General features: G+C 41.6%; 1 protein-coding gene across 1 annotated transcript in view; it reads right to left on the bottom strand.

The window, feature by feature from the left end:
* The window catches only part of PTCHD1 (patched domain containing 1), a 34145-nt gene that overhangs the window by 3523 nt on the left and 4144 nt on the right, over window positions 1-26478 (bottom strand). The window contains exon 2 of the mRNA XM_013951908.2: window positions 16428-17088. Within this exon, the coding sequence (XP_013807362.2) occupies window positions 16428-17088 (661 nt within the window). The remainder of the gene's footprint in view (window positions 1-16427; window positions 17089-26478) is intronic.

The following is a 26478-nucleotide window of genomic DNA, read 5'->3' as shown; positions in this document are numbered from 1 at the left end:
TAACAAAGTCCATGCTTTCATGTATATCAGATATCATGCCTACATTGTTATTTGGAGTGACGGCATGGAACATGAATGTCCAATTTGTAGCAATATTACGGTCCCATTTTCATTATGGCATTTAGCATTTATCTTAATTTTCCCAAACAACATTTTACAGTTGCTTTCAGAGGCCAGGTCAAGACTGTCAATTTGATAACTAGCACCGTGGCCCCTCTTAAAACTAATGGGAAATACTGGAACTCCCCAGACATAAAATAAAGCAAAAAGCACAATCAGTGACTGGCACCCTGTTGTTAATTATGCTTCAAATAGTTATGTTCTAGCCTCAGTAGGGAAAGCTATTAAGCTTGCTTTCAGTATGTTCTTTGTAAAGACAGACTGACCTTTATTTAAATGTAACTGATCACTTGCCAAAGCAGGGAGTGAGAGGTTTAATCCATTTACGGCTCCCATAAGTCCTGCAGACAGGCTTGTCTGAGAATTTCACATGGCATCATATGCATTAGCTTCTAGTGAGCAAAACAGTATAAAATGAGATCATTGAATATTACAAATTACTTCCATCATGAGCTTTAGTTATAACATGTTTTTGTAAAAAAATGGTTCAGCATTAATAGGCTCTTGCCTAAAAACATTCAGACAGCTGCATTAATTTGGAAGGCCTTTGACTTTGCAATGAAACAAAAATTATATCTAATTAAATATGACACAGAGTATGACTTTTTAACAGGTATAAGATTTTGGATAATAGCAATTCTGATAACATTGACTCCTGATGCCATATATTTTCTCTAAGGAGAAAACATAAAAACACTCTGGGACACAATCTGTTCTTACATAATCTTGGAGACTAATCTAAAAAGGAATTTGATTAAGAGAACTGTTAAGTAAATGCATGAAGAGCTTTCACTGCATGGGCTTTACAAAACTAATAGAAAACAGCTATATGTTACTCTGTTTTCGGATAAGTTACTTTTATTGTTTGCTACATAATCTGCATGCGAGGAATGGGTATTTTCTTTTGATTGTAGAACTTCGGATTCCTCTGTCCATTTTGCGTAATAGCTACAAACTTCTAACTTACCTTTAGGAAGACGCACCTAAATGACTCACAGACTTACACGCTTGTTGCATCAGTGGCACTACTGACTGGATCCAGTGCCCCCTGAGAAAAAGATTAAGCCTAAACTCATACACGAATTGGGCAGGGCAGTCCAAAAATTAGCCCTATTTAGGTAGAATGGGATTTACCTAATCTAATTTACTCCTCCAAATACTGACTACAAGCACAACTTGGGGTAACTATCATCTCCAGCGTTGTCTAACTCTCTGATGCTTGTATAGGTCTACATCATAGACATTAGGGCAGACAGATCCATAGAGGCATTTTGTAAGAATTTCTTTCACTCACCTGTCATTTCAGAGTTTCCATTTTTTGCAACCCTGATTTGCACCACTTGTATTCCTCTTGCTAGTGCTGTCTGCCCTATATAAGACTAATGAGAAGGAGGTGAATTTTTCCTTGAAAATAAATCATGTAATTACTTTAACCGATTTTCCCTTTTTACTAGAGAATTAGCCACAAATATCTAATGATTTATACCAATTTGCTCATTATTCACAGTCACTCAGTAAATAATAAATATAAACTCAAAGAGCTAATGGGCTGTTGGAGAACTTTTCCTGTTGACATTTGCTATTATGATTCACTGGCCGTGCCCTACAGTCAGGCTGTACTGCTATAAGCTAGGAACAAGAAGTACAAGGAAGGACTGGATTTTTGTAAGGAAAAGAGATTCTGAATGAGCAAAGGCAAATATTAGATGAATAGGAGAAAGATATTGGTGAAAACAGAGACCAAATTCTTTTTTTTTTTTTTTTTTTTTACTCTCTTTTTCTACAACTTTGCATTGTAGATGATCTGCCTACCATATGTCTTGGGGGACAGAGGACAAAAATTCTGGCTTTTGTAGCCACAGTAAATGAAATTAGTCATTGTTACCTAAGGAGGCACCTTAAACTTTTCATGGGCTGAGGTGGGCCTATCTTTAGTTTTAGAAACCAATAATACCATTAAAAAAACCAATAAATGGTACCTAGCTTAAATATGGTGCTTTTATGGATAGCCTAAAAATGCTATAAAAAGTTTCATTAGCCTCCTTCAGGATCAGCTTTTGCAAATGCACGTGCTCTGCAAAATCAATGTAGAGCATGTGTGAGAGAAAAAACACATGTAGGGAGTTGTGAAGGCTAAGGCAAATTTTTTCTGTTGCTTAATACTATAAAGCTCTTTCTTTACCTTATTTTAAGCACCATTTATGTGCAGGGGTGGTAACAGTTCCTTTTGGTATCATTCTAAAATCTGAAACAAGAAATGCATCCTTTTATATGCAAAGTGCTTGCTCAAGCAAGAGGCCCTTATGAATGGGCATAGGTAGCCTAGGCTTAAAGTTGACTCTGTCTCTGTTTGGCAAATGGCGAGACTTCTGCACAGAAGTGATTGAAAGCAGTCCAGGAGCCTGTGGCAAAAGGGTGATGCCACCTCCCAGGCACCAGAGTCACAGACCGGGTCTCTATTCACTTAGCTTAATTGCTTCCCTAAAATGAAGGCTGCTGTCAGCTTTTCTGCAGTTTAAGGATTAAGCGGTATGTTCAATTTTACATTAAAATCAGTGGGGTTTTGATCTTATCATGAGAAGATGAAGTTTGGGTATTGAAATAGACTTTTTCAGTAAGAGAAAGTACGGAAAATGACTGAGAATGAAGTTTTGGGTCCTTTTCTCACAGTTTTATCCATCTATGAAAGTACAGAATAATGGTATCACCAAAATTGATGCTGAAGGCACAAAAGCCTGTGGCCAAAGGTTTGAATGAGCCTCGGTAGCGGGTGTGGAAGCCTTGTAACCTGGACAGGCAAAACTTCAACCGGACCCATGCTCCAATGAAGTTACTGAGGTTAAGTCTCAATTTTTATTTAGGGTTTTTGCTTGTATTGCAATGGCTGCATCCATGTAACACTGTCAGTTGAGCTGGATGAATGCCATCTCACTTAGGTTGATTTAAATCTGAAATCATTCTACTGTATAGCAGGACCTGTCTACAAGAGGAATTTAGTGTGCAGTGAAACAGTGTGTGAATTTATAGAGTACTAGCTACTTTGCACCAGCTTTCTTTGTGGGAACCTCTGAAATGGAGCTTGACTCACATTCAAAGTGGAGCAAAATATCATCCACAAAGGCAAACACTGGAGGAATTAACATGAAACAGCCAGGATGCTATAAATTCATACCCCAGCTTATTGCCAATGTAGGCAAGCTTCACAAAACTACACTTGTGCAAAATTAGTACATGGCAGATCAGAATCATACCCCAGGAATTGCCCTTTCCAAAACTATACCTGTAATAACATATGATATAATGAAAGTGGAATGAATTTTCCTAGTTGACTGTATTAAAAATAACAGTGTACACTGCTCAACTATGTGATTGCTTTCCACAGAATGTAAACAAAGAGGCTAATTTCCCTCTGCTGACTTATTTTTTCCAGCTAGATCAGTGAGCACATCAGTGAGCTCCCACCTTATGCAAAACAGAGTGAAATTGCTAATCCGGACTCCCTTTGTCACAGGAGTTATAATCAACCTGTTGTTGACTAAATATTAATGCTATGTGACCTGCCTCATGTGGCCTCTCCCAGCATGAACAATTTTAACTCAGAACATGTAGCAGTTTCAAAGTGCTGCTGAATATGCAGGCAGAGCAAGAGAATTTGCATCCAGTTCAAATAGCTAGCAAGCAAACATCTGGATTCACACACTGTTCCCACTAAAATAATATTAAAGCAAATTGAGATAGTTCAGTATGCAAACAGAATTAGAACCAAACGTAACTCACACTTCAGTTCTCAATGATCTTATCACAATTTAGTGGCATGGGTTGTGCTGAGCATAGTTAAAGCATTATTAGTATAATGTTGCAACCAAATATAGGTTATTCTAACCGATGTCTTACTTTGCCTTCCACAAACAGAGCTGTAAGACTACAGGTTTGCTGCGTGACTGTCAAAGAGCGTGTATACAGGCAGACATCCCACAGGGCACAAGCTTGCCTATCCCAAACAATTCTGGTGAGCAAAGAAAAGTCACTGCAAATCCTGCTTGCTTTTCTTACACCTGCCTGAGTATTTCTGGGGGGCACAGCTCACAGTGTGTACTAACATCCGACAGGGTACTAATGGCCTGTAAGGTGCTCATCTGGTCAAATGTGCTTCCAGTCGGCAGTGTTTTCCTCAGGAGGACTGCGGAAAGGGCACTGGCAGCTGAATAGTAGTGACTGCGTCCTCACCTGCCAAGTGAGTGCAATTGCAGCCACCATGCCTAGCCGCCAAGCCTAGCCTGATTTTATTTCATACCTCCCAGCACACCTCCAAAGGGCAAGCAAGCCTGAAAAGCTATGTGCAGGCTCGGTAGCTGGATTAAGAAAAACGCATGAAGAGCAGTACAGCAGAGACGTTCCCTATAAAACTGTTAATCAGGCTTTTCCGGGAGGTATTGGTATAAACACAGGCTGTACATAGTGTAACCCCGCTTCTTTACCGCCTGTCACGCAGACCCTACACATCTGTATCGTAACTGGATTACAGGTGTGACAGCATACCTCAAAACTACAATGGCAATGCTGCGGGGTAGGTTCACTATTTGCGGTTATTGTTTTAAAGACTACTAAATTTTATACATGTATCCAGAAGGTGCATTATGCCTACAGATTTTAACATTTGATTTGGGATCCTCCCCCAAAGAGAAATATACTTATTGAAATTAGGTATGTCAGTCTGTTTGTTAGGCATTTAGGCAAGATCAGTCTTGCATTTGAAAACTAGCTGTTCACCCTCAATAGTCAGAGCTGATCTCTTAAACCATGCTTATAACAGTACCAACCATCCCAGTCAGAAACCACCACGCATGTCCATATACTCCTCAATTTAGTGCCTGGATCAAAAATCTGGGTGTCTTGGCGTATTCACTCTGGGTAAAATTCTGCCTCAGTCTCCTGAGAGGGTGCCTGTCTGCTGTGTTTTGTGCTGTATCTACTTGGGAACAAAACAGGAGAAACTGAAATGTTTAATAATATGCTCTAAGTATCTGCTGTATTCGACCTCTGTGGGCACAACCAGCGAACATGCCAGTGAAGAGAAAATGTGATTGTATACTACAGTGCTGGGTGGTGCATGCAAAGAAGAAATCTTCAACTGGTGCTCAACATGTTACGTTACAAGACCACAATGTTATTTTTAGTCTTCGATCGTGCAGAAAGACTCTCTGGGCCATTAAGCCTGTGTTCAAATTGCTTAATGCATATGCAGGAAAACAGTGCGTCTTGAAATCCAGCACAAGGTTTATGCCTCATTTAGGTCTCATGTGGGGCCTCCAAACACAGCTTAAAAGGGGTTTAGGTTGCTCATAAGATTTGTGCAGATCTGCTGCACAGCAGTAATTTTGATCCCAGTCTTCTGGCAACGCATATCTTACACACAGTAGCCTACCTATGCTATGTTTCTAAAGATTGCAGTTTTTGGAAAGGCAGCATAAGCTCTCTGCTCTTCCATGAAAGACCTTGTCTCAGTCAGGCTTTGCCCTTTATGAAGTATATTTTTTCAGTAAGTATATGTTTGCACAAAGTATACACTGGCAAAAAGAAATCACCCTCGCCTCTGTTTCAGAGAAAATAGCCAGGACTGGTGATGATTGGGATACATGATGTGTCCCTTTTATAAAGTTAAGCTTCCAAATACTCATCTTTTATCATGGCAGACAAGCATTAACGGGCAGACATTTTAAAAATGGTACAAAAGACAAGCTAATTTTAAGAGCGTGACCAATATATTATTATTGAAACTAAAATTATTCTAGATAAAAGTGCTTAACTGTGAACAAATATATACACATACACAGAAGACAGATGTACGTAGTCCTGTTGTTTTTCTATCTATACGATGGGAAGAGAAACAAAGAAGAGGAGAAATATTTTAAATACCTAGAATTAAACTATGCCTCAGTACTCATAATTCTAGTCTTACCATGATTCCCAGTCATGGTTTGCCATATTTTAGTTTTAGAATATATCTATTTTAATACCATTCATTATAAAAAGCCATCTTCTCACTAAATTTTGCATTTTCAAATTAAAATATTTTAAATGACAGCAAATTAAATTCAAATCAATGACCTCTTATTACTGTGATTATATAGATAATTCAGTGAGTATGTGGTTAATTGTCACAGTGCCATTGATTTCAACAAAGTAAAAATAACTGATTTAGGTCTTGAGAAATGCTGCTTTTTGCTTGGATCACCCTTTTTTTCAGTATTGACCCAATATAATATTTGAGTTTTTGTTGTTATAGTGATAGCAAGAATGCCAGATAAGCACATTTTATAAATAGAAATAAATTTGAGAGAAAACGTTAAGTGGCTTTTTTATTTTGAGAAAGACAGAGAAGCAAGGCAAGTTATAGTTCAAAATCTACTTACATATATTAAGTGAATATTTAATTCCACTTAAGAATTGGTAAAGGTTTGTTTTGGCATTTAAATAGCAAGCCGTCAATTCTGTTTAAACGTGCAACTGACTTTCCTCAGTTTTCGTGAAAGACCTGGCAAAAGCAGAAAGTCGTATTTCTTTCAGTGCAATGAAAGGAGCTGAGCGCTAGCAAAAGCTGATTTTAGGCGTTGGGATATTTATGCCTGCATGGTGCATGCGTACTGATTACCCAGCCCTTTTGTAGCTCTGAACCCAGAGTATCTGAACCAAATCTACGCTGTGCACACATGGCTCCGGTTCTTCCAGGAGGCAGCGTGGCCAAGAGACGAGAGCCGCCGGGTGTCTACCTCCTGATCCAAGGTCCCAGGGGGAAATGCTTCGTTTTGCTGCACGAAGGGTGACAAAGGGAGGAGGGCACAAAGCTGAGGCTGCCCACGATAGCTGCTGGCAGTGGGTACACACCGCGGGGTGTTGGCGGGGAGCTGAGACACCCTTTGCATGAGGGGAGCCGCGCAGGACGCGAAAGCCTGATGCCACGAGAATAGAGAAATGACGGATGGGGCTGGCAAGACAAATTGCCCTTTTGATATATGCACCTCAAGCCTCACTAACCAAGAAGGTTCTTAGATACAGGGTTATATGTAAAGCAATACTGTGCTCTTCTTGTATACGACATGCTTAGATTCGTATCAGCAGCTAAAACCGCAAACTGATTTTCCCCATGAAGTGAGTTTTTGATAGATTTTGTGTGTACTGTATAAAACGAAAAAATTACTTAAAGGTAAATGAAAGCTACCTGCAATCATCTGTGAAAGGTTAACATTTACCGTGCTACAGAACAGCTAGATGACATGCAGTACCTGACAGGTTCTGAAGATAGAAAGAGACAAAGTGAGTCTATCTGGGACAAAATCTTGTTTAAAGTCAGTTTTAAATCTTAAAACTCACAAGCCAAAATATTATTTGTTTCTGGGAGTGTTTTCCTGTATGGGCTAGTGGTATATGGATTAGTTCACCACTCCTCAAGTTTCTCTTTTTTGCTCAGAAAACTGAAACCAAAACATCTCAGGTATACTCTTATATTCTCCTGTTTAAACAATGTTTGCTATTACTCTTAGTCACAACGAATAGAATCAACCACATATGAAAGAGTGCTCTGAAAGTCGCAAAACTTCAATTGAAACATGTATGACCTATTATTTTTAGTGATCAAAAAACAAAAAAAGGAAAAATCCTTGTAAGTTTGGAGCTCAGCTTGGACTGTACCAAGCATCCAAACGAACTTCCAAAGCCAGTTAGCCTTATCCCGACAGATTTAGTGGCCGTCTCCCTTCATCTCCGCCACTGTCCTTTTCCAGAAGGCAGAGGTCTCATTACCTGTAAGTGGCAGGCCTCCTCCTGCCACACACAGCTTTCAGCTATCACTTATTTTGGGGAATGTCACTAATTAAAGGCACACAACGTACGCCATCGCTCTCACACAAATACCTGAAATGAAAAGTCACAGCTGTTCCTACTGACCTTCCCTAGCTCTCCATTGACCATCTGAGTCCAGTATGCAAAGTATACCACAAAACTGATTCTATTTATCCGTCTATCTATCCGTCTACCTGTCTATCTCTCTATCTATCTAGGAAACGGTTTCTTTTCTTTAACCTGCGATCTTCAAACATTTTTTCATATATGTCAAACTTTCTTTTGAGGGACATCACTCCTCGAAGAAAATCAGGATGTCAAAGCCAGGCAAATTCTTAGCGTCCTTGACTGTTTGTGATTTCTCTGACAAGCCCTTCCATTAAACAATCATGAACATTAATTTCTCTATAGTTAAAAGCATGCAGACAGTAAGAGTAAAATATAACATCTTTCCACTACTCTTTGCACATACCAATGCTGAATAAAAATGCACTGTGTTGCCTGTAACATCCTTTTCTTAGGACACAAATGTATACTAGAGTACCACCAGTCAAGAGGAAACCCTTGATACTACTCTCTGATTGTAGAGTACTTGCTTTATTAAACTGTTCCCTGGCCATTTTTTTCCCTACATACAGCTCCTCTCTTCCAAAGAGCACTGTATTTACTGAGTCACTAATAGTATCCTGAAGCTAAGAAGCACATATACATGCAAGATTTTCACTGGGGTTTGTGTTGCTGAGAGGGGAATATGGGTGCATGTTAGCTGTGCTGTCATCCCACTTTGCCCGCTGGGCATTCTCCTTGCATGTCTTGTACTGCCCAAGAAAACTGGTACAACAGTATCTAAAGTACTCTGCCACCATGTGTATTTTAAGTATTTTTGCTTCCCACACATTAGTGCCCTCTTTGCAATTGGTTTCCTCAGTAAATTTGGGGCAACAGATCAATTAGGAGGAGAACTGGAGAAAGGGAGAACAGCAGGTGCAGGAGGTGGTTAATCAACTTGCCTTTGAGAAGAAAGTGATGACTTTGGTGAGAGGACTGTGGCAGACTGACTGAGAAGGGGCAACCTGGAGGCTTGTTCTGCTTTTCTTCTCCAGGAACAGAAATGCTGGGAGTGATGTCTGAGGGACTAGAGAAAATGCATGGCAGGTTAGAGAGGTCAGGAAGAGACTGAGGGATTGAGGAGAGAGGAGTGAAAAAGGAGAGGAAAGAGCAATGACTAGCCAAAATGACATGCCTGGGAATCTGTTCAGAGTGGATGAAAATAAATAATTTTGTTTATTTCTTAGAAGGGTGATGAATGGAACAAAACATGAATGCTGAGCTGCACAGGATTGAAATGGGCAGGTTGAGCATATGGAGTGACAAAAAGCAAAAGTACTTCCAAGGCCATTCAAGGAGTCCTTTGGCAGAGCAAAAGCAGCACAGGACGAACTGTGGAAATCACTGGGAAATCTGAGGAAGCAGAGATATTACTGAACGATATGGGCAATGTGGTAAGGAACCGTTTGGGAGCCAAGGAAGTTATTCAAGAATATAAGGAGAAGGGTATGACCAAAAGGAACAGCCATCGCTGGGGAAGTCTAAGTGAAAGGAAGTGTTGTACAGGCTTAATTTGCTTAAGCTGAGCTGGGGGCGGAGGACTATGGAGGAGAGAGAGAAAAGAGGAATTAAAAAAAAAAAAGTGCAGGGTGGATGCCCTACCAGGAATGGGGAAAACAGGAAAAGAGACAAAGGAAGTTTAGGGAGACCAAAGCATATTGAAAGCTGTGCTGGGATCAGGAAGGAGATAACATGGCATGGAACAGGAAAATCAGTGAGATGTGCTGGCAAGGGCTGCAGGAGACTGCAATCAAGATGAATGAGATGGAAGAGAGAGAAAGCAAGGCAGTAAATTGTGAGGCAGCTAGTTGAAGAATGACACATTTCTTCCTGGAATGAACAGAGAGGAAAGGGGCAGACTGACAACGAAAGCGAGAAAGCTTAGCGCAGAGAATAAAAACAAGAGAGACTCAGTAAGCTTCACAGTTTTATTAACTGATAACAAAAAAAAATGGTGGAAAAGTACTATACAAAGTCAAACATTTGTGTGTTTGTTACCATTATGTGTGGACTGAAGGGCATCTGGGAGACCTGTGCAGGAGCTGTTATAAGAGCTGCTTTTCTCTGTAACTCTCTCTATATAACCAATGTTGACATTTCAGTTTTCATGAATATAGTAGATACTTGGGTGCTTGAGAAGAAATATAACGAATGCTTTTAGGGCTTACAGATTTGGCACATGTTGCAATTACCTACTAGCAACTTCTTTGAGAAATCTGAAGGAGCTGGTTGCCTTTTGGCACCGAGGCTCAGCTCCAGCAAGTTGCACGTGGAGTTTCGAACTGTGCTGGCTCCAGCTCCAGAGCAGCATTGGCCTTTCAAGTTTTTCATGCTGCTTGTTAGCTGCCCTACTTGGCTTTGATACTTGTTGTCTTCCATGATCCCTAAGTTTCAGCAGTCCTCTCATCTCCCTTGCACATCCTGATCTTTTCATTCCCATCTTCAGACAGTGAATTTCCCTCATCTTCTAAGTTCAAAATTTCCTTCTGACCTTTCTCAAATGTCTGACCTCAGACCCCACCTTTGCTGATCCAGCTTTCTGAATCCATAAAGCCCTTGTGCAGACATCTTGGCTCCTTGCTCCATCAGGATGAGACCCCATCAGGCAAGCCAGTGGTGAGAAGCGTGCCCAACAAATTAGTGTTTCTTAGAAGTGCTCAGTGCTTGTTTGCATCTGAGAGGCACTCTTAATAGTGGTCCTCTGAACTCTGGGCTCTCTGGGTACCTCCCAGCACATTTTGCAACATTACGCTCTTTCTCCTGCTCTTGTGAATCCACAAACCAAACGCAGCTGTGTGTAGCCTGTAATGTGCTGCAAGAGCTAATGCAGGGGTAGTGGTGAGGCAGCCTGCAGCGAGGACACACCAAAGATCCCCTGCATGGGCACTGCGCGTCCCCAGCATGCACAACGCCTACGGCTCAACGGGCTGGCCCTTCCCCCTCCAGATTCTGCTTCCAGCAATCTTCTGGACTTCAGTTTCCCCATTTCTTTCTCCCAGAACTTTCCCCCACACGACTGAAGCTCAGAAGGGCTTCTCCTTGGGCTCTGTCTGCCGCTCATTCCCCTTTTATGCACTCATTGACCTTTTATGCACTCATTCCCTTTTATGCACTCAAGTTTTCCCTCGTTAGACCTGCCCTGTGAACTATCTTCCCCTTCTCTCTTCTCAGAAATGTATGTGTTTTGAAGCTGCTGCTGCCCTACTGAACAAAACAGAGCGTGATTTGATGAAGGAGTGTGGGATGTGGACGGCAGTAAGAATCGGGTTTATATTTATTTGTATTTTGGCAAATTTCACAAAATGCTTGCTATCATTTCAATTTACAGAAAGCTGCAAGTTCAGGCCATTCTTTTCACTGCTAACTGTTTTTTCCATGCCAGTTTAATGAGCAGTGTACTTTCAAATCAGAAGCTAAATATAAGCTTGTGGAACAAACCCTGCATCTTTCCCCATATTTGGCAATGTCTGACATTCCATAATTATTTTACATAGCTGATTCTTTTCATGAACTTGGCAGCTGAAAAGAGCCACGTCTTTCTGAATAAACTGTAGGAGTTTCTAAAGGAATACGAAAGATTGCTATTTTTCTCTTAAATACAAAGACTAATATTGCAATTTGCATTTGAGTTTCAAAGTTCAATGTTGCACTCCACCTGTAGGAGGTAAAAAAGTAATACCAAAACCTTCTTGGGTGAGCACTGCTTGTTTTTCAGTAGTTTATTTTGTAACACAATGTTTTTGAGGAAACCTGTACTTTTAAAGGATTGGCAGTTATTACACAGCATTTACTGCATAAGGGAAACTCATGATGAATTTATTAGCATCTGTGCCAGACCAAACATCTGCAAATTTTAGTGGAGTAGGCAAGAGGAAATCAGAATTTTAATTCTGCTTTTCAGCTGGCATTATAATTCAGCTATTTTAAATTCAGTTGAATTATGAAGAATTTAATTTTTCAGTATATAAAGCTTAGGGTGAAAGTGGATAGGCCCAGTTCAACCAAGTATTCCATGCAAACTAGGCATCTGAATAACCTTGTCCTTAAAATACTTGTTTACACATGCTTAAGCACGTTGATAAATGTGGATGATAGTTTTAGAAAACCATTGAGGCATATGCTGGTTCTAAATACACCCAGATGAACGGTGGGAGTCTGTCAGGTTTCAGAGGTTTCAAGCTTCACTTTCACATTAAAAGTACCGGTATCAACCTAGAGCTCAAGAAAAAAGTTCTCAGTTCTACTTCACAACATTTTCCTTGGAAAAAGAGAGATTATGGCCAGTGTTGCCTCAGGTGGCTCATTTCCTAATGCAGCCCCTGCCCGGGGCTGAGCAACTCCCTAGGCAGCACTTCCCTTCCTGCCTCCCCCTCAAAGCCCGTCCTCCTGTGGCAGAAGTGGACCTGTGCTTTTTTGGTATTAGCTGGGGAAGGAGGTCTCACACTATTTCTGGCTAGTGCTGAAGCTTGCTGAATTGCAGTTCTCGGCAGTCACGTATCGCTACAGCTGGATTCGACTTCTGCCATTCAGTTAGCAATTGATGGGGGCTAAAAAGAAATCTGCCACAACATCAAAATCATCACTATAGTGATATACTCAGGGTGCATACAGACAATCACGAATGACGGAGTTATTGTGACTTAATGAGTTGCCTTTCATGAGCTGAGTTACAGGAACCTGCCTTAATTAAAGTGTAAAATACATTAGAAGAAACTACCATAAAGGTGATTAAACCTGAAGTATAAAGTGTTTAAACTAATATGTCATATTTAACAGGTGGGGTAGGCAAAAGATGTTCCTATCTACACTTACATGAGCTTAGGAGTGTGACTTGGTAAACCAGGGTAATTTAATTGTTTATAATTGTCCTATTGATATAAAGGATAAGGATTCAATATATACAGAGGCTGCTACACTTCACTATAGATTGTTTGTTCTTAGAAATAACTGATGCCTAAGGGATGTCAGGGAAAACAAGATTAACAAAATCTAATATTACAGACCACATTGAACTGAATTATTTTTCAGACATACTGCCTAAATCATTGGCATAGGTTTGTGACTGGGCAAACTACTTAACTCATTCAGAAAGTAATTTTAAAAATATGAAAAAGTAGATATTTGCAAAACACTGCTGACTATTCTCAGTTAATGCATCTTGGAAGGGCAGCGATGGTATCAAGACGAACTTAATGAACAGGAGAAATGGTGTGATATGAACAGGGCATAATTCAGCGAGGACAAGGGTAAACTTCTACATGTTGGCTGGAATAATCAACTGTGCAAACAGGGTAGAAAGTGGCAGGAAGGATCTGTGAGTTACCATGCGCCACAAACCAAACATGTCAACCATTTCATACTGCTGAGAAAAAATGAATGTCATATGGGGATGCATGAACACAAGTGTCATATGCAAGATGTGTGAAATAATCCTCCTACTCTACCTGGTGCTGCGAGTCTCAGCCTGAATCCTGTGCCCAGTTTTAGGCACCACACTCCAGTGAAGATGTGGAGCAGCCAAAGTGCAACAAGGAAGCTGGAAGCCCAGTAAGCACAATCTCTGAGGAGATCTGGGATGAAATGGAAGAGGGCTGGATGAGTGAAAGTGGTCCCAAATATGCAAAGAAAGAGGAAATACATTGTTTTCCAGATGCAGTGGAGCATGAATAAGGAGGGCACTTGAGTTGCAACGGAGAAATTCAGGTCACACATTATGTGAAAGCTCTCATGGTGAATAGTGAAGCACCAGGGGAAGTTGCCCAGGGAGGAGTTAAAGTACAAGCCGGACAAGTATCTGCTAGGAAGGGTGTGACCTTGCCCTGTGGCAGAGGTCAGCGGATGTCTGGAGAGCCCTCCTGGTTCTGTGATTCTGATGAGAAGCTAAAAATCCTCAGCTGCTATAAACTGGGGAAACTTCATTAATGATTTATTCCAGCAGAGGGGCCTTGCCTGAAATCTGTCCAGTGTAAGTAGTTTTTCTACCTCATTTTTGCTTTTGCCGATGAAATTATGGGAGATTAATAGCTACAGAGCTACACTGTTAGCCAGAAATCTTTTAGCCTTCTAAAGGTCAGTTAATCTACGATTTAATCTGATGGTCACTGAAATTAAGTGGAAGTATTTCAGTAGACCACAATGGAGGGCGGTTTGTGTCTCTAGCCTTTGGTTACCTTGAGTTAAACCTTCCCTAAAAGCCAAACAGTGTATATAAATCAAATACATTTCAAAATGCATGAAGAATCTTTCTGTTGTACTGCAGGAAAAAAACCCTGCCTTTCTAGCTATCTGCTGGTTTAAATAGTTCTCATTAAAAACTCCAAAATGTCTTTGGTGCCTGCTGTTCACCTGTTGAGGTTCTTGGTCCTTGGGAGATTTTACGCAGCTAGGGAAGCAAGAGAGATTCATATGAAGTTGGTTGTTATGTTCTGACGTTTTCATAGTGAGAGCTGAGTTGTGTATTTGAAATTTACTCTTAAAAAAGTGGAACATTTCAACTAAGCAATACCACCCTCCCGAAAAAAGAAAGAAAGAAAAGAAAACCAGAGTTGGACTATGAAGTTTGGCAGGACTAAAATATGTGTGAAACTTCAAAGTTAACCTTACGTCTTTACAGATTTCAAGTCTCAGCATAGTCACTATCAGTGAATTAAAGATTTGAAAGGCTGTTCCAGAAAGCAGATGCCTTGATCCCTAAATAGAGCTGATCTTTCATATTTTTGAGTCACTCTCCCTGGGTACTTTCATTCCTGCAGCTGGATTTTTGATTTTATTTCTAGTACGCATATTTTCTTGTAACACATCTGGAAATTTCCTGTGCGTTCACATAAACTACTTAGTTTGAGGAACAGATTTTTATAATACATGCGTAGACAAAAAGCTCATGAATGAAAATGTAGACTTAGGTCACAAAGCCAGCCTTCTTTTGACTCTGAGTTCTTGTGCTGTATTTCCTCTTGATTATGGTACAGTTTGATTTTTGTGGCTGTCATATGAAAATGAGGATTACACACTGCAATTGATACAACATAGTTGATTTCTGTTTGTCACTGAATATATCTTATATGTTAACTGGTAGTGTGATGCACTCAGGCACAGTCTTTAATTAAAGTGCGACAAAACCACACATATAGTATGGGCATGGCAAAGGAACCTGGCACTTGATACAAAAATAATTGTGCTGAAACGTGTCGTATTACTATGTGACGTGACTAAGTCAGTGGAGACACACTTATGCTTGAAATCTGAAGTATTACTGAGCACTGATTTTCATCTGGGAAAGCTGTGATCAAATCAATGCATGTATTATTCTTCACAAATGAATAATGTTGACAACAAGGACATATTAAACACCTACAGTGTACAAAGCTTTTCACGCTGTTTATGAACCAAACACAAACCAAGAGATTGTCAACTCTCCAGAGCTCACTCTTTGTCTCCCATGAAGTCCTTCTGCCTATTCTGATATGATGCTAAGTTTCCCCACAAGCACCCTGGCGCACAGACCTCCGAAATCATTTGATTAGGAGCAAACTGACTCCCCTGATTTCTTCCTCGTTCTTCCCGTCCTCAAAAAGCCAAACAAAACAACCCCACAGTCTGCAGTGAGTGAATGTAGTATGCAAAGCAGAGTGAGAAAAATGTCTCTGTCAATACCATGGCCGAGGGGCTCTGGCTGCAACTTGCTCTGCCGCCCACTGATGCCTGTATCGCCCAGAGCTGTGAGACACGTTGGCGCTATCTGCACGGGTCCCTTCTCTGACTGTGAGGAGGCAAACTTCTGCACATCCCGGCTGTAAAGTGCTACTTAGCTGCCTCAGCAAACAAAGACTTTCCAAGAGAAACGCAACAAAGAATGGACTCCTGCACTTATCCCATGCACAGCCTTCGGTTAAAGCGTAAGCCAAGAGTAAAACACCACTCTACTCTCCAAAGGAGTGAGTGCTCTCTAAACGAAAAATGCACGCAGCCCCTGTTATTTGCCAAGAAAGCTGATACTGTCGCTCCACAAAGGGAACCTGCGCGCAAGTCACACTGATCACCAAAACTGTAATCAAACTTCCACAGAAAAGCAACCATTGGGGTCCTCTCTTGCACAATGCACGGCATTAGCACGTACTTGCTCCTTGCTACCCCATGGGAACCGTGTCATACAGTAGGGTGCTACACAACACCAGAGCCCCCAGGAATAGTTTTAATGTCCAGGTATGGTATGGTTATAAGCAGAGGCCATGTGGATTTGGTACACTGCAGTGTTACAGTGACTAGATACTGGGACTCATGCAGTGATGCTTCTCTATTTGCTGGGAAATACGTCAGGGAAGCACAAACACATAAAAGAGAGAGTAGTAGGAGATAGTTACCTAACATGATGAAGGGGATTCCCAGGAAGGTGGAATTGTATTTCCCACCAGTGAGATTGATGATTCCAGCTGCAGTCAGAGTGGCAAGGGTCACAGTCAGCAATCCCAGCAGGCCAAGCCAGGGTTTGCTGCGGACACAATCCTGCATGGAGCAGCAGAGAACAGCCAAGGTGACCACAAGGACCAAGCTCGTGATCAGGTAGCGTTCTGACACCCTGCTAGTCTTCTGGAAATCCTCCTTCAGCGAAGAAGAAGTGAAAGGATACATTTTGACTTTCCTGTTGGATTTCTGGAAAAGTTCAACAGTGTCACAAAAAATGGATTCCCACTTTTCTGCCACCATGTCATTCAAGGAGTTGATTGCCTGCAAGTAGTAGGTGAGCTGAATGGCTTCTGCAGACTTCACCCGGTCTTTGCTGTGCACAGTAACCCCACCAAGCTGATGCCCATTATACACTTCCCTGCCATCCTTTAAGTGAGTAATTGGATATGTGATCGCAAAATTAGTTCGATTAGAAGAACGAGCAGCTTTTAATTCCTCCAGTACATGCACTATGTCGTCCACTATGCATGTCTTGTCATTGTTCAGGATACATATATGGGCAAACGTGTAATTGAAACCAGGTCTTTGAACTTGGATCCTGGTCACAGCAGAGTGCAACTACAATGGAAAGAGAAATCACACACGTTATTCATCAGTTCATCTTGCACAGAAGCAGCCAGAACAACAGCGGTGTGTAGCCTCAGTCCCTTTCCTATTTGATCTAAGCAACAACAAAAGTTCTGCAGTATTAATAGCAAACTCGCTGCAAAAAAGGAAGCGTGCATTAAAATAGCAGTATTATTCTCCTCTGTCCTTTACTGATAACTCAGGTATGTTGTGACTTGCATATGTGCCACGTGCACCTGCTGTTCAACCCCTCTAAATAAGCAAACTCAAAAGGCCTGGAACTTCACTTTCAAGTGATCTAATGAATATAAAAGGCATAGCTACGGCCTGACCATATTTGGGGATGCTGTCATACTTGTGATTGCCAAATTACTTTCTCAGCAGATAAACTTCAGGTACAGAATGCAGAAAAGCAATGTGACCATAAATACCACTAGCATGGGATGTAATGGGAGTCTCTCAGTTGGCACTGGAAGGAGATTAACACCCTCTCAGAATAAAGGACAGACTACAGCTGCACAGCCTAAATGTGGGGATTGTCGGCATAGCAGGAATAAGGTAGCTGGCATTAATTAATTTGCCCTCTTTTTTCCCCCATCAATCCTTAGGAAAACTGAGAGCGAGAAGTAATACAAGAGACTGACATTAGTTTTCTCTCTCTCTCTCTTGCAGAGTTTCTGTTAATCAGAAAAGGCTCCAATCTTAGGGGCTGCAGGTTATTATCTCTTATTACGTTGGTGTAATAGCTTTTATTGCAGCCTCCTTTTTACATCATTTTGCATCTTTCTGAAATTTTCCATGCCTGAGCTCCAACCCAAAGTGCATTCAGTTATTTGTGACCATCACAATGAATTTTGGTCAACACAGAAGAAGCAAGAAACCTGAAACATAGTAAGGAAATAGCCCAAATAGGGTAGGATTCTTGCAATATTTTTTGGTGGGAGAAAAAAAATGTGTTTGCTAATGTTAGGAAGCTTACAAAGGCAAGCTGTTTTTTGCCTGTTTTTCTTGCTAAATGTGTAGGTCAAGACCACTACCATCATCATTTAATTCCTTCCATGCTGCTCTAGTTGCACAAAGAGTACTAAGACCTTCCATAAGGATGCTGCTGAGGCCAAGGCTATGTTATCCACTGTCAGAAATTTGAGTAGACTTTGTCTGTGGCTCTACATGAGTAGATCTGCTTCAAGCAGCCACGGAGTTCAGGAAGGGGCTCCCTCTGCTCTTTCCTAGCTGGCATGGGGGCCCCTGCATGCCTCTGAGTATCTGCTTTCTGCACGGCTCAGTGAAATATGCAATTCTCTTGAGGTGTCGGCATGATGGTGCAGAGGGCAGCCAGTGTACAGCCCTTTTGCTGACTGGTCCCGACAACTCTATGAACTTCAGAGTCCGCATTCAGTGATGGCTTTCAGCTTCACCACAGGGGCCAGGCAAATCTTGCTGGTGCCAGGTGGGGATCCTGCAGCTGGACGGGGAACAGAAGTATGAGACAAATTTATCCTCAAGCACTGGCTCACAGCTTCTCCTAGAAAAACAGGCAAACAGGGGCCAGCTGAGTGCTTCTGGGACTGGGAAAACCCATGCAGCTTGAGACAGCTCACCAACCCCATCTGCTGTGTGGCCACATCCACTGCTCTGGAGGTGAACAAATCATTAGGTCCATTCTGAAGAAATGCAAAGTTTTATCATTAGGTCCATTTTACATAGAAGAAATGGATATAGGAGCATAGCCAAGGTCTGGCAATAAACCCAGGACTAATAAAAAGACAAGGAAAAGCCCTCCTTCACCTGCAAAGCAGGGAAACTATAACTCATCTGGGAAGCTGAAGAACTGAATTAAGAATGTCTCTAACTTCTTTCCTTAGAGGGTGAATAACTATTTTCTGACTCCAGATTCTGAGCAAGACAAAGAGAATTGGCTAAAGGGAAAGAATTCCGTTCTTTTTTTTGTAAATGCATATGTGGCTTTCCACTAAAATTCAAAAAGAGGACAGGAAATTCTTATACATAGTAAAGAGGCTGGGATTGCGTGATATTTAATGGAACTAGTTCCTTCTGAAGAAAAATGTGGATTAAAAAAATAGGAGATAGTGTAGACTACAGCAGTAGAACTTACACTTAGCTGGTGATGATGGATGAATTGCCTAATCATCATGGCTAAAATCCTGGGTCTGTTGAAGTTAATGACTCATAGTGACTTTTGTGTGGTATTTCAGACCTATTTGCAGACCCCCCCCCCCCCATACATACGATACTATGCATCTAATTATCTTGTAATACATTACATAATTGCTGATAGATATAACTTCAGTTAAATTGCCACCATTCTCAGGGTGATATGATGTCATACAGGCAAAAAATACAAACTTCCTATACTTCTAGCTTGTTCCTCTAGGAGCGTGGGGGTATATTTTTCCACATTTGAGTAGCTTTTATTTTCCACATAACAACAGCTCAATATCAACAACAGAAAGACAAGTTTGAGCAAAGAACTGAACTCAGAAATCTTTTCACAATACTGGAAGAATACAATACCTTGCCATGGTGAGAAGGAAAATTCTCCATCATGGAGCGAGCACAAATAGCTGTCTGTGCAACAACTTAGGGGTTCTTGCACAACTTTCTTCTAAAACAAAATAAATGAAAAGATTTGCAAGCACATGCCAGAGAAATGAGCCAGTATGGGGAATTTTTCCCATCCTTCCAGTTTGTCTCTGCAAAGCTCTGCTTTGCAAGAGCTGTTCTGGGGGCCTGAACTTCAAATGGATGTTGTTATAGTTTCAGGAAAATGTCCTGATTTACTGAAATCAAAGGCAGATATCTGATTTTAGATTTATTACAATGGCAGCTACCGTATCTATTTCATTGACAAAGGTTGTAAAATTAAATGTCATGTAAAGAAGTGCGGCTGAGGACAACTAGCAGCAATAGAAGGAATTTATTGCCTGTATTAGATTAACAATACAACTCCTTCAGAAAGGATCCATCAAATGACATAATGCAGAAGAAAAGAAACTGTCATACAAGTTTCATCAGACAAGGTGTGTTGCTATTTACCTACTCTGCCTCACTGCTGCATTCGCTTCCTTCTACATCTGAAGCACATTCTTTTAATATTTAGGTTATAAAATAACCTCATCTGTCACAGCTGTTATTTTATCTTTAGCGAAAGGCTAGAAGCTAAATGTCATACTTAAAATACTCATTTCTTCTTGGAAACTATCATTTCAGATTCAGGAACAAGTTCTGCTGTGGCGGCACAGCGTTTGCTATGACGCTGGGGCACAGCAGCGGGGTCGGAGGCTCCCCGGCCAGGCAGAAGGGGTTGGATGAGGCAATCGGACTGCACCCGGTGGAGACCTGGCTATCTACTTCCTCACAACGGGGCTTGCCAAGGAGGCACCAGGAAAGACAGGGGAGCAGCCAGAGAGTGCTGTGTCCTGGCAAACGCCAGGCAGCCTTGCAGCCCTGAGCACCTGCTGCAAGCTGATGCACTTCAGAGCAGCTCTGAGACTCACTCTGAGCTTTGCCAGCGGCCACTGCAGCCCCCGTTTGGCCTAGGATCGGAGACAAGCAGCCAAAGAGGACAAAAACCTTTCGTGCCCTCCATCCCACCAAAGCACACCAAACACTGCCTGACATGCCGGAGGCGGCAGCTTCGGGAGGGCTGACTCACACTTTCATCCTCACGGCAAATACGTTCTTTTCCCTGCAGTTTGCTGTTTCAGCCCAGATCCTAGAAAACCAACCACTGGTGCTTCAGTGCATTTTGCACAGGTCAGAGCTGTGCTGCAGCATCATTGCAGACTGTTTCCCTCTGCTTGTCTGCATTAGCCCCTGGGTTGCTGCCTCTTCTCCACTGAGAGCCACATACCATGGCACTCCCAGCTCCCCTGCCATGCTAGATTCAGCTGTAAATGTGCAGATTTTTCCACTTAAATCCAGAATCCAAATTCCTGGTTGCAGGCGACGGGGTTCCATAGAACCCACATGGTTTAAGAGGTTATAGGAATGCGTGGCATGAATTTAGGGGGCAACATCATCTGCAGTTTGGTTTGGATATGTTACACCAAGCTGAAACTTTAGTTTGTTAATAAATGGTAAAGACTGTTGTCTAATGCGGACAACATTAGCACCTTTTCCCCAGGGCTGCAGTTTAATGGCAAGTAACTATATTCCAAATAAATCTGACACCTAGCACTGGGACAACGACTGACCACCAGATTCTCCTTTATCCAGTTGTTTTCTTATCCTTACTGATCCTATTAGTAGAAAGGGAGAATTAATGGAATAATAGAAGCCGCACAAATGGTTTTTCCTGACGGGAGACATGTACTGCTTGCTCATCACTTACAGCTTTCTCAGTTAACTAACAGTGCAAGTAACCGAAAAGCAGTTTACTGCTGAGGCACTAGAGCACTGCAGCAGGAGAACTGAACAGTATTGCCTCAGCTTACTTGCCATGATAGCATCCCGTTTTTGGCCTTTTCCCTGGGAGCGCTCAGTCATGAGATAATAACTTACACCTATCGCTCTTTATCCATGTTTAAACAGTGATCACCACTTACAATTCCCCTTTCCCTTCTGAAAACAGTCTTTATCCGTATCCCGTACCATGCTGGGGATTTCTAGAAAGGACAGCATTTTCTCTTCCTTCAGCCTGTTTGCCACTTGCATTTGATAGCATCTTGGTCCCGGTCTTTGTTTACTCTGAGTCCCATGCTCACTGATTTATTTATTGTTGACAGACTGAAGGTGGCTTCAACCGGGAGATAAATCCCTTGGTGCAAGGAGTCTCCAGGTGAGGGCTATTCGCATTTCACATCTCCACACCAATCCCTGTTTCGGTCTGTGACGTAGCTGACAGATGAGAGACGGCTAAATCTCACTGCCCTATCAGTTTTTTGACTGCGGGCCCAGGAGGGGATGCCAGGAAGCAAAATGTAGAATCCTTTCACTGATACTGGGCTAAACCGCTTGCCCCAGGGCCTCCGAGTGCCACAGCTGCAAAGATTTCTTGAAGTTATTTTTGGGCACCGGTACTCCTGCCCCTGCCATAAACGCAGGAAGGGAGACACTGAGAACCAGAGCTGCTCAGTATGCTCAATTTTGCTTTTCTGCGATTGCAAAGTCCTGCACCAGGCTCTGCAAGAGGACCCCTCCAGCAAGCTTTGCGCAACTTTCAGCACCGACAGCAAAGCAGAAACTGAAGGCAAAGGGTTGCACTTAGAGCTGTATCCTCAAGGCAGAAATCTTGGTTTTATTCTTAAGCCATTCGAAAGACCCAGGGAGCCATGAGAAGAGGCCAGGAAAACCTCTAGCTTCTTCCTTTTGTTTGAAAGTCCTGCCTTTAATTAAAAAGTGAGCACGCACTGTCAGAATTTTTTTTTGTCAATTGAATAAGGAAACAAAAAAACTCTGCAGCATTTCTGCGAAGCAAACAGATCCCAGCCCAGCAGGGAGGGCTTAGAAACTGCTGATTCATTTGCAAAATGCTCCAATCCCAGAAATCCTTTAAGCCCACGTTATATAATCTGCTACCAGGATCAAAGCTATAGTCAAACAGGATGAGGAGTGAAGAACCAGAAATGGTAATTTGTGCCTGACAGAGGCTCTCCTTGCTGGCAGAAGGGGTTTGCTCCCAGGGAAACTCCACGGCGAGGGAGCAGCAACCTTCGATGGGGCACCCAGGTTTTACCCAGCTCCTCTCCCAGGCCAGGGAAAGATGGTCCGACTCCCCTGGGAGCTGGATCACAACAGAGCTGCTGCCAACATTTTTAATATTAAGGATGTGTAAAGGCAGCTTGTGGTTATTATAGTGCAAAAATGTGTTTGGTTTTGCTGTTGAGCAGTGATGTGCAGTGTTTCAGAGGTGACATTACTCATCATAAGGACTTGACTATGCTTTGTTACTTGACATATAGTCGATGAACAGCCAACTAGATAAAGCTAGCTAAATGTAAGTATTTCTTCCTGTGTTGGAAATGATCTGGCACATACAGAGACGTTTTACTCCCGAGAGTCAGATCTTTGCAATGCCACATTACATTGTTTTTTTTTGCTATCATTTGACTCTATTTAGTCTTGCAGTCTGTGTCTTATGGTTGGAATTAAAAATGAATTTCATTTTAGTCAGTGGTGACAACTCTTAAAATTTTATTGTCATTTTCACTAAGTCTGGTGTTTCTTTGAGCCCTGGAGCCTGAAGTATTGTAGAATATTTTTTTTGAGAATCTCAGCTTTCATTAGAAAAAGAAACATCTGATCTCATGGTTATGGAGGAAAGCCTGAGAAGGCTCAAAAATAAAGCAAAGAATGAACTTGTTATGTATTAATGCTTAAAAACTCATCATTATTTTGGGCTCCTGCTTTCTAGTTTTCAGTTAGAAGACAACAAATTAAATGCAGGCTTCATTTTTCCATGAAGCTGGTTTACTGTTTTGATAATTTTTACAGGTAACTTGTGCCAAAGAAAACGAAGAGAAGGAAAAGCTTTTATTGGATTGCTATAAACTTCTCTTTTTCTATGATCTCAGTAATCTTTGGCATGCACTATCTTTGCAGAGTGCTTTTTTATTCACTTCAAGAGACTGCCTCAGTGAAAAAGCAAAACGGTTATATGAGGGAAAAGACTTACACAGCTCCCAACTTAATTCACAAAAGAAAACACTCTGCGCACTTTGCAGACATGGACAGAATGAAACGATTCATAATGTATTTTAATCAGAAAAGGGTGCGGGCAGGGAAGGCAAGGCGACCTTTCAACAGGGCCGGGCTCTGCTGCCAGCCCAGCTACCACGCATCCAGGACAAGGGTTCAAGCCAGGCTGACGGCCGTGGTGTCCTGAACAAGCCATTCTGGCCGAGGGATGGAGACTGCGTGCGCAGGCGACAGGCGAAGCCAACAGATCATGACGGCTCAGAACAAAACATGAGAAATTGTAGCTGGATAGAATGCAGTGAGGAACCTTACGGGTAGCTGGGCTCTTTCTCTAGCAGACAGATTTCCTAAATAGGCTCTAGTTTCTAAAAGAAGATGCTAATTATTTAAGCTATGTATTTTTACAATTAGTTTGGTCAGCTGTCCAAAACACAGTGACTAACAGAATTATATTTTTTTCAAACAATTTTTAATGTAAATAAAATCTAAAAAAATGTGTAAAATACAAATCCTCAATGTATGGACCACTATTAGTGCTCAAACATGTATGTTGGCAGATATGTGTGTATTTATATTCCCATCGATCTTCTTGACAGAAAGTTGCTAGATATGGTTTTTCTTTTCCAAAGTGGAAAAGCTTTTTCAGTCAACATGGTCTTCATTGCAACCACCACCCTGGCAATTTCACCTGAATTTGTTTCACTGAGCTAAATACACTCCAGTTTGGCCAGCAAGTTTTCAGTCTTTCTGCTCCAGGAGGACATGATGCAGAGGCAGCAGAAATCCTGTTGGGGAACTTGGAATGTGAATCCAAGGTCAGTTTTTTATGAATGGAATCAATATAAAAACTTTATTTCTGTTGCTGATCTCGCATCACTTCTACTGGTGGACTTCTCTCCCCAGACCTCTCCATAAATATCTTTCAATTCTTAAAACACTTTTCAGGAGGACTGGGAACATGGTACAGACTCTTATCCAGGCCTCCTCCAACGTAACACTTCATCACACGAGAGGTCAGCTCTGACCTTCAAATACAGGCAATGCCATATGACACAGGGCAGTCGGCAACCCCAGCACGGATGGCCTGGGGTGGCTCCAAATTGCTGAGCGGGGTGCAGCTGGCTGAAAGCGCCCGGGAGGGCAGCAGGGAGCCACACGGGATGCAGCGCGACTCCCCAGCACGCGGGAACTTCATGACTTCTGCTCCGGCCTGAGCTGCTCCGCAGAGATCAGACTCTCTTGCGTGCAGAAACGGCACCAAGCTCCTGCTGACACGATGGCCATTAGTTCGGGGGGTGGGTGGATGGGTTCTGCATGTGTTTCCGTGTTGTCCTTGCAGTGTGCTATTTATTTTCCTTTTTCCCTGGCTGTGCCTGGATCTTACCTGCGTATCTTAATTCTCATCTGTTTTCGCATAAGATACATTTTAGCCCTGCAGCATTGTGCTGCTATGACAACAGGCTTGCACTTCTGCTGCTTTCACACCCTTGTTTTTCTTATATTAGGACTCTTCCCCTCATCTTACAGCCTTGCTCTAAAGACATGACTTCATCCTTTATTTTTCAACAGAATTCACTATTTGTTCAGTTGACTACTTATCTGGAAGTGTTTTTAGTGCTTGAGCTACACAGAGTAGGTGCAACTCTACTATATCCATGGCTAGATCCACTGTTTACATCCGTGTCCTGGCATTTAGAAGTAGCCAAAGTTTTAAAATAACGGGTACCTGCGCCATTAGCCAAAATCACAACAGACCTAGTTTTCAGCTGTGCTAAACAACCAGCGGTTCCACAGATGTTGCAAATAAAGGCTTGTGTGTGTCACGCTTGTATAGCAAAGCGATTAGAAATACCACAAACATGGGAACATAAATACAGTTATCTCCTTCACGAATTTCTTCACACAGAGAAAATGAATGAGGAAATCTGGGAAGACAGTAGACAGAGCATGTAGGTGTACGCATTAACACAGATATAATAATTAAAAAGCAGGGAGAAGAAATAAAACCTGAACAAGTATGATGTCCACAAAATTCTGAAGTTAAACTATTTTGTTTTGCAGTAATCAGAAGTTGTGTAGTTCTTAAATAAATGTGTCCTTTACATGAATATCTAATTTGATAACTTGCTTGTGTGTGCAAGTAGATATTCAAGCAGTTATCTAGATCCAGTGATGGCCAGTTTATATGAGAGAGGCAATGCATAAGCACTGTCTTTGAAAATCTGCAGTTAGGACAGGCTTCTTTAAAAAAAAGAAAAAAAAGCCTACATCTATAGATTATCATACTGGCAAACTGTAAATACAATCCCTTTCAGTAAGGCATGCTACATTTTATTCCCTTTTCATCTTTGTGTCGTCACCTTAAGTAGAGTTTTCTGGCAAAAAATATTAATATGGTGTTAATGTTATAAATATAATAATGTAAGTGGAAGGGAAGATTTTCTTCTGCAAAAAGGAACTTATTTTAAAAAAAAGTCTGTTGAAGTATGGTACAGTTAACTCACTGTAATTATGGAGGAATGAACAGGCAGGATCATAAAGATGGGTGTCTCAAATTTCAGCTAAATCAGAATAAATTTCTTTTTGAGGCTTAAAAAAAAAAATCTGTCCAGGTCTGTATTTCCAGCAAGTCTATATGCCTTTAACCTTTCAAGTTTCTAGCTGCAAGTGGAAATATCACAGTGAAATGGGAGGGGGCTGCTCTCATACTATTTTTAGGTT

This window comes from Apteryx mantelli, chromosome 1, assembly GCF_036417845.1.
Source record: "Apteryx mantelli isolate bAptMan1 chromosome 1, bAptMan1.hap1, whole genome shotgun sequence".
NCBI classification, from domain to species: domain Eukaryota; kingdom Metazoa; phylum Chordata; class Aves; order Apterygiformes; family Apterygidae; genus Apteryx; species Apteryx mantelli.
The sequence above is the reverse complement of the archived record's forward strand: the minus strand, read 5'-3'. Positions and strand labels throughout refer to the sequence as shown.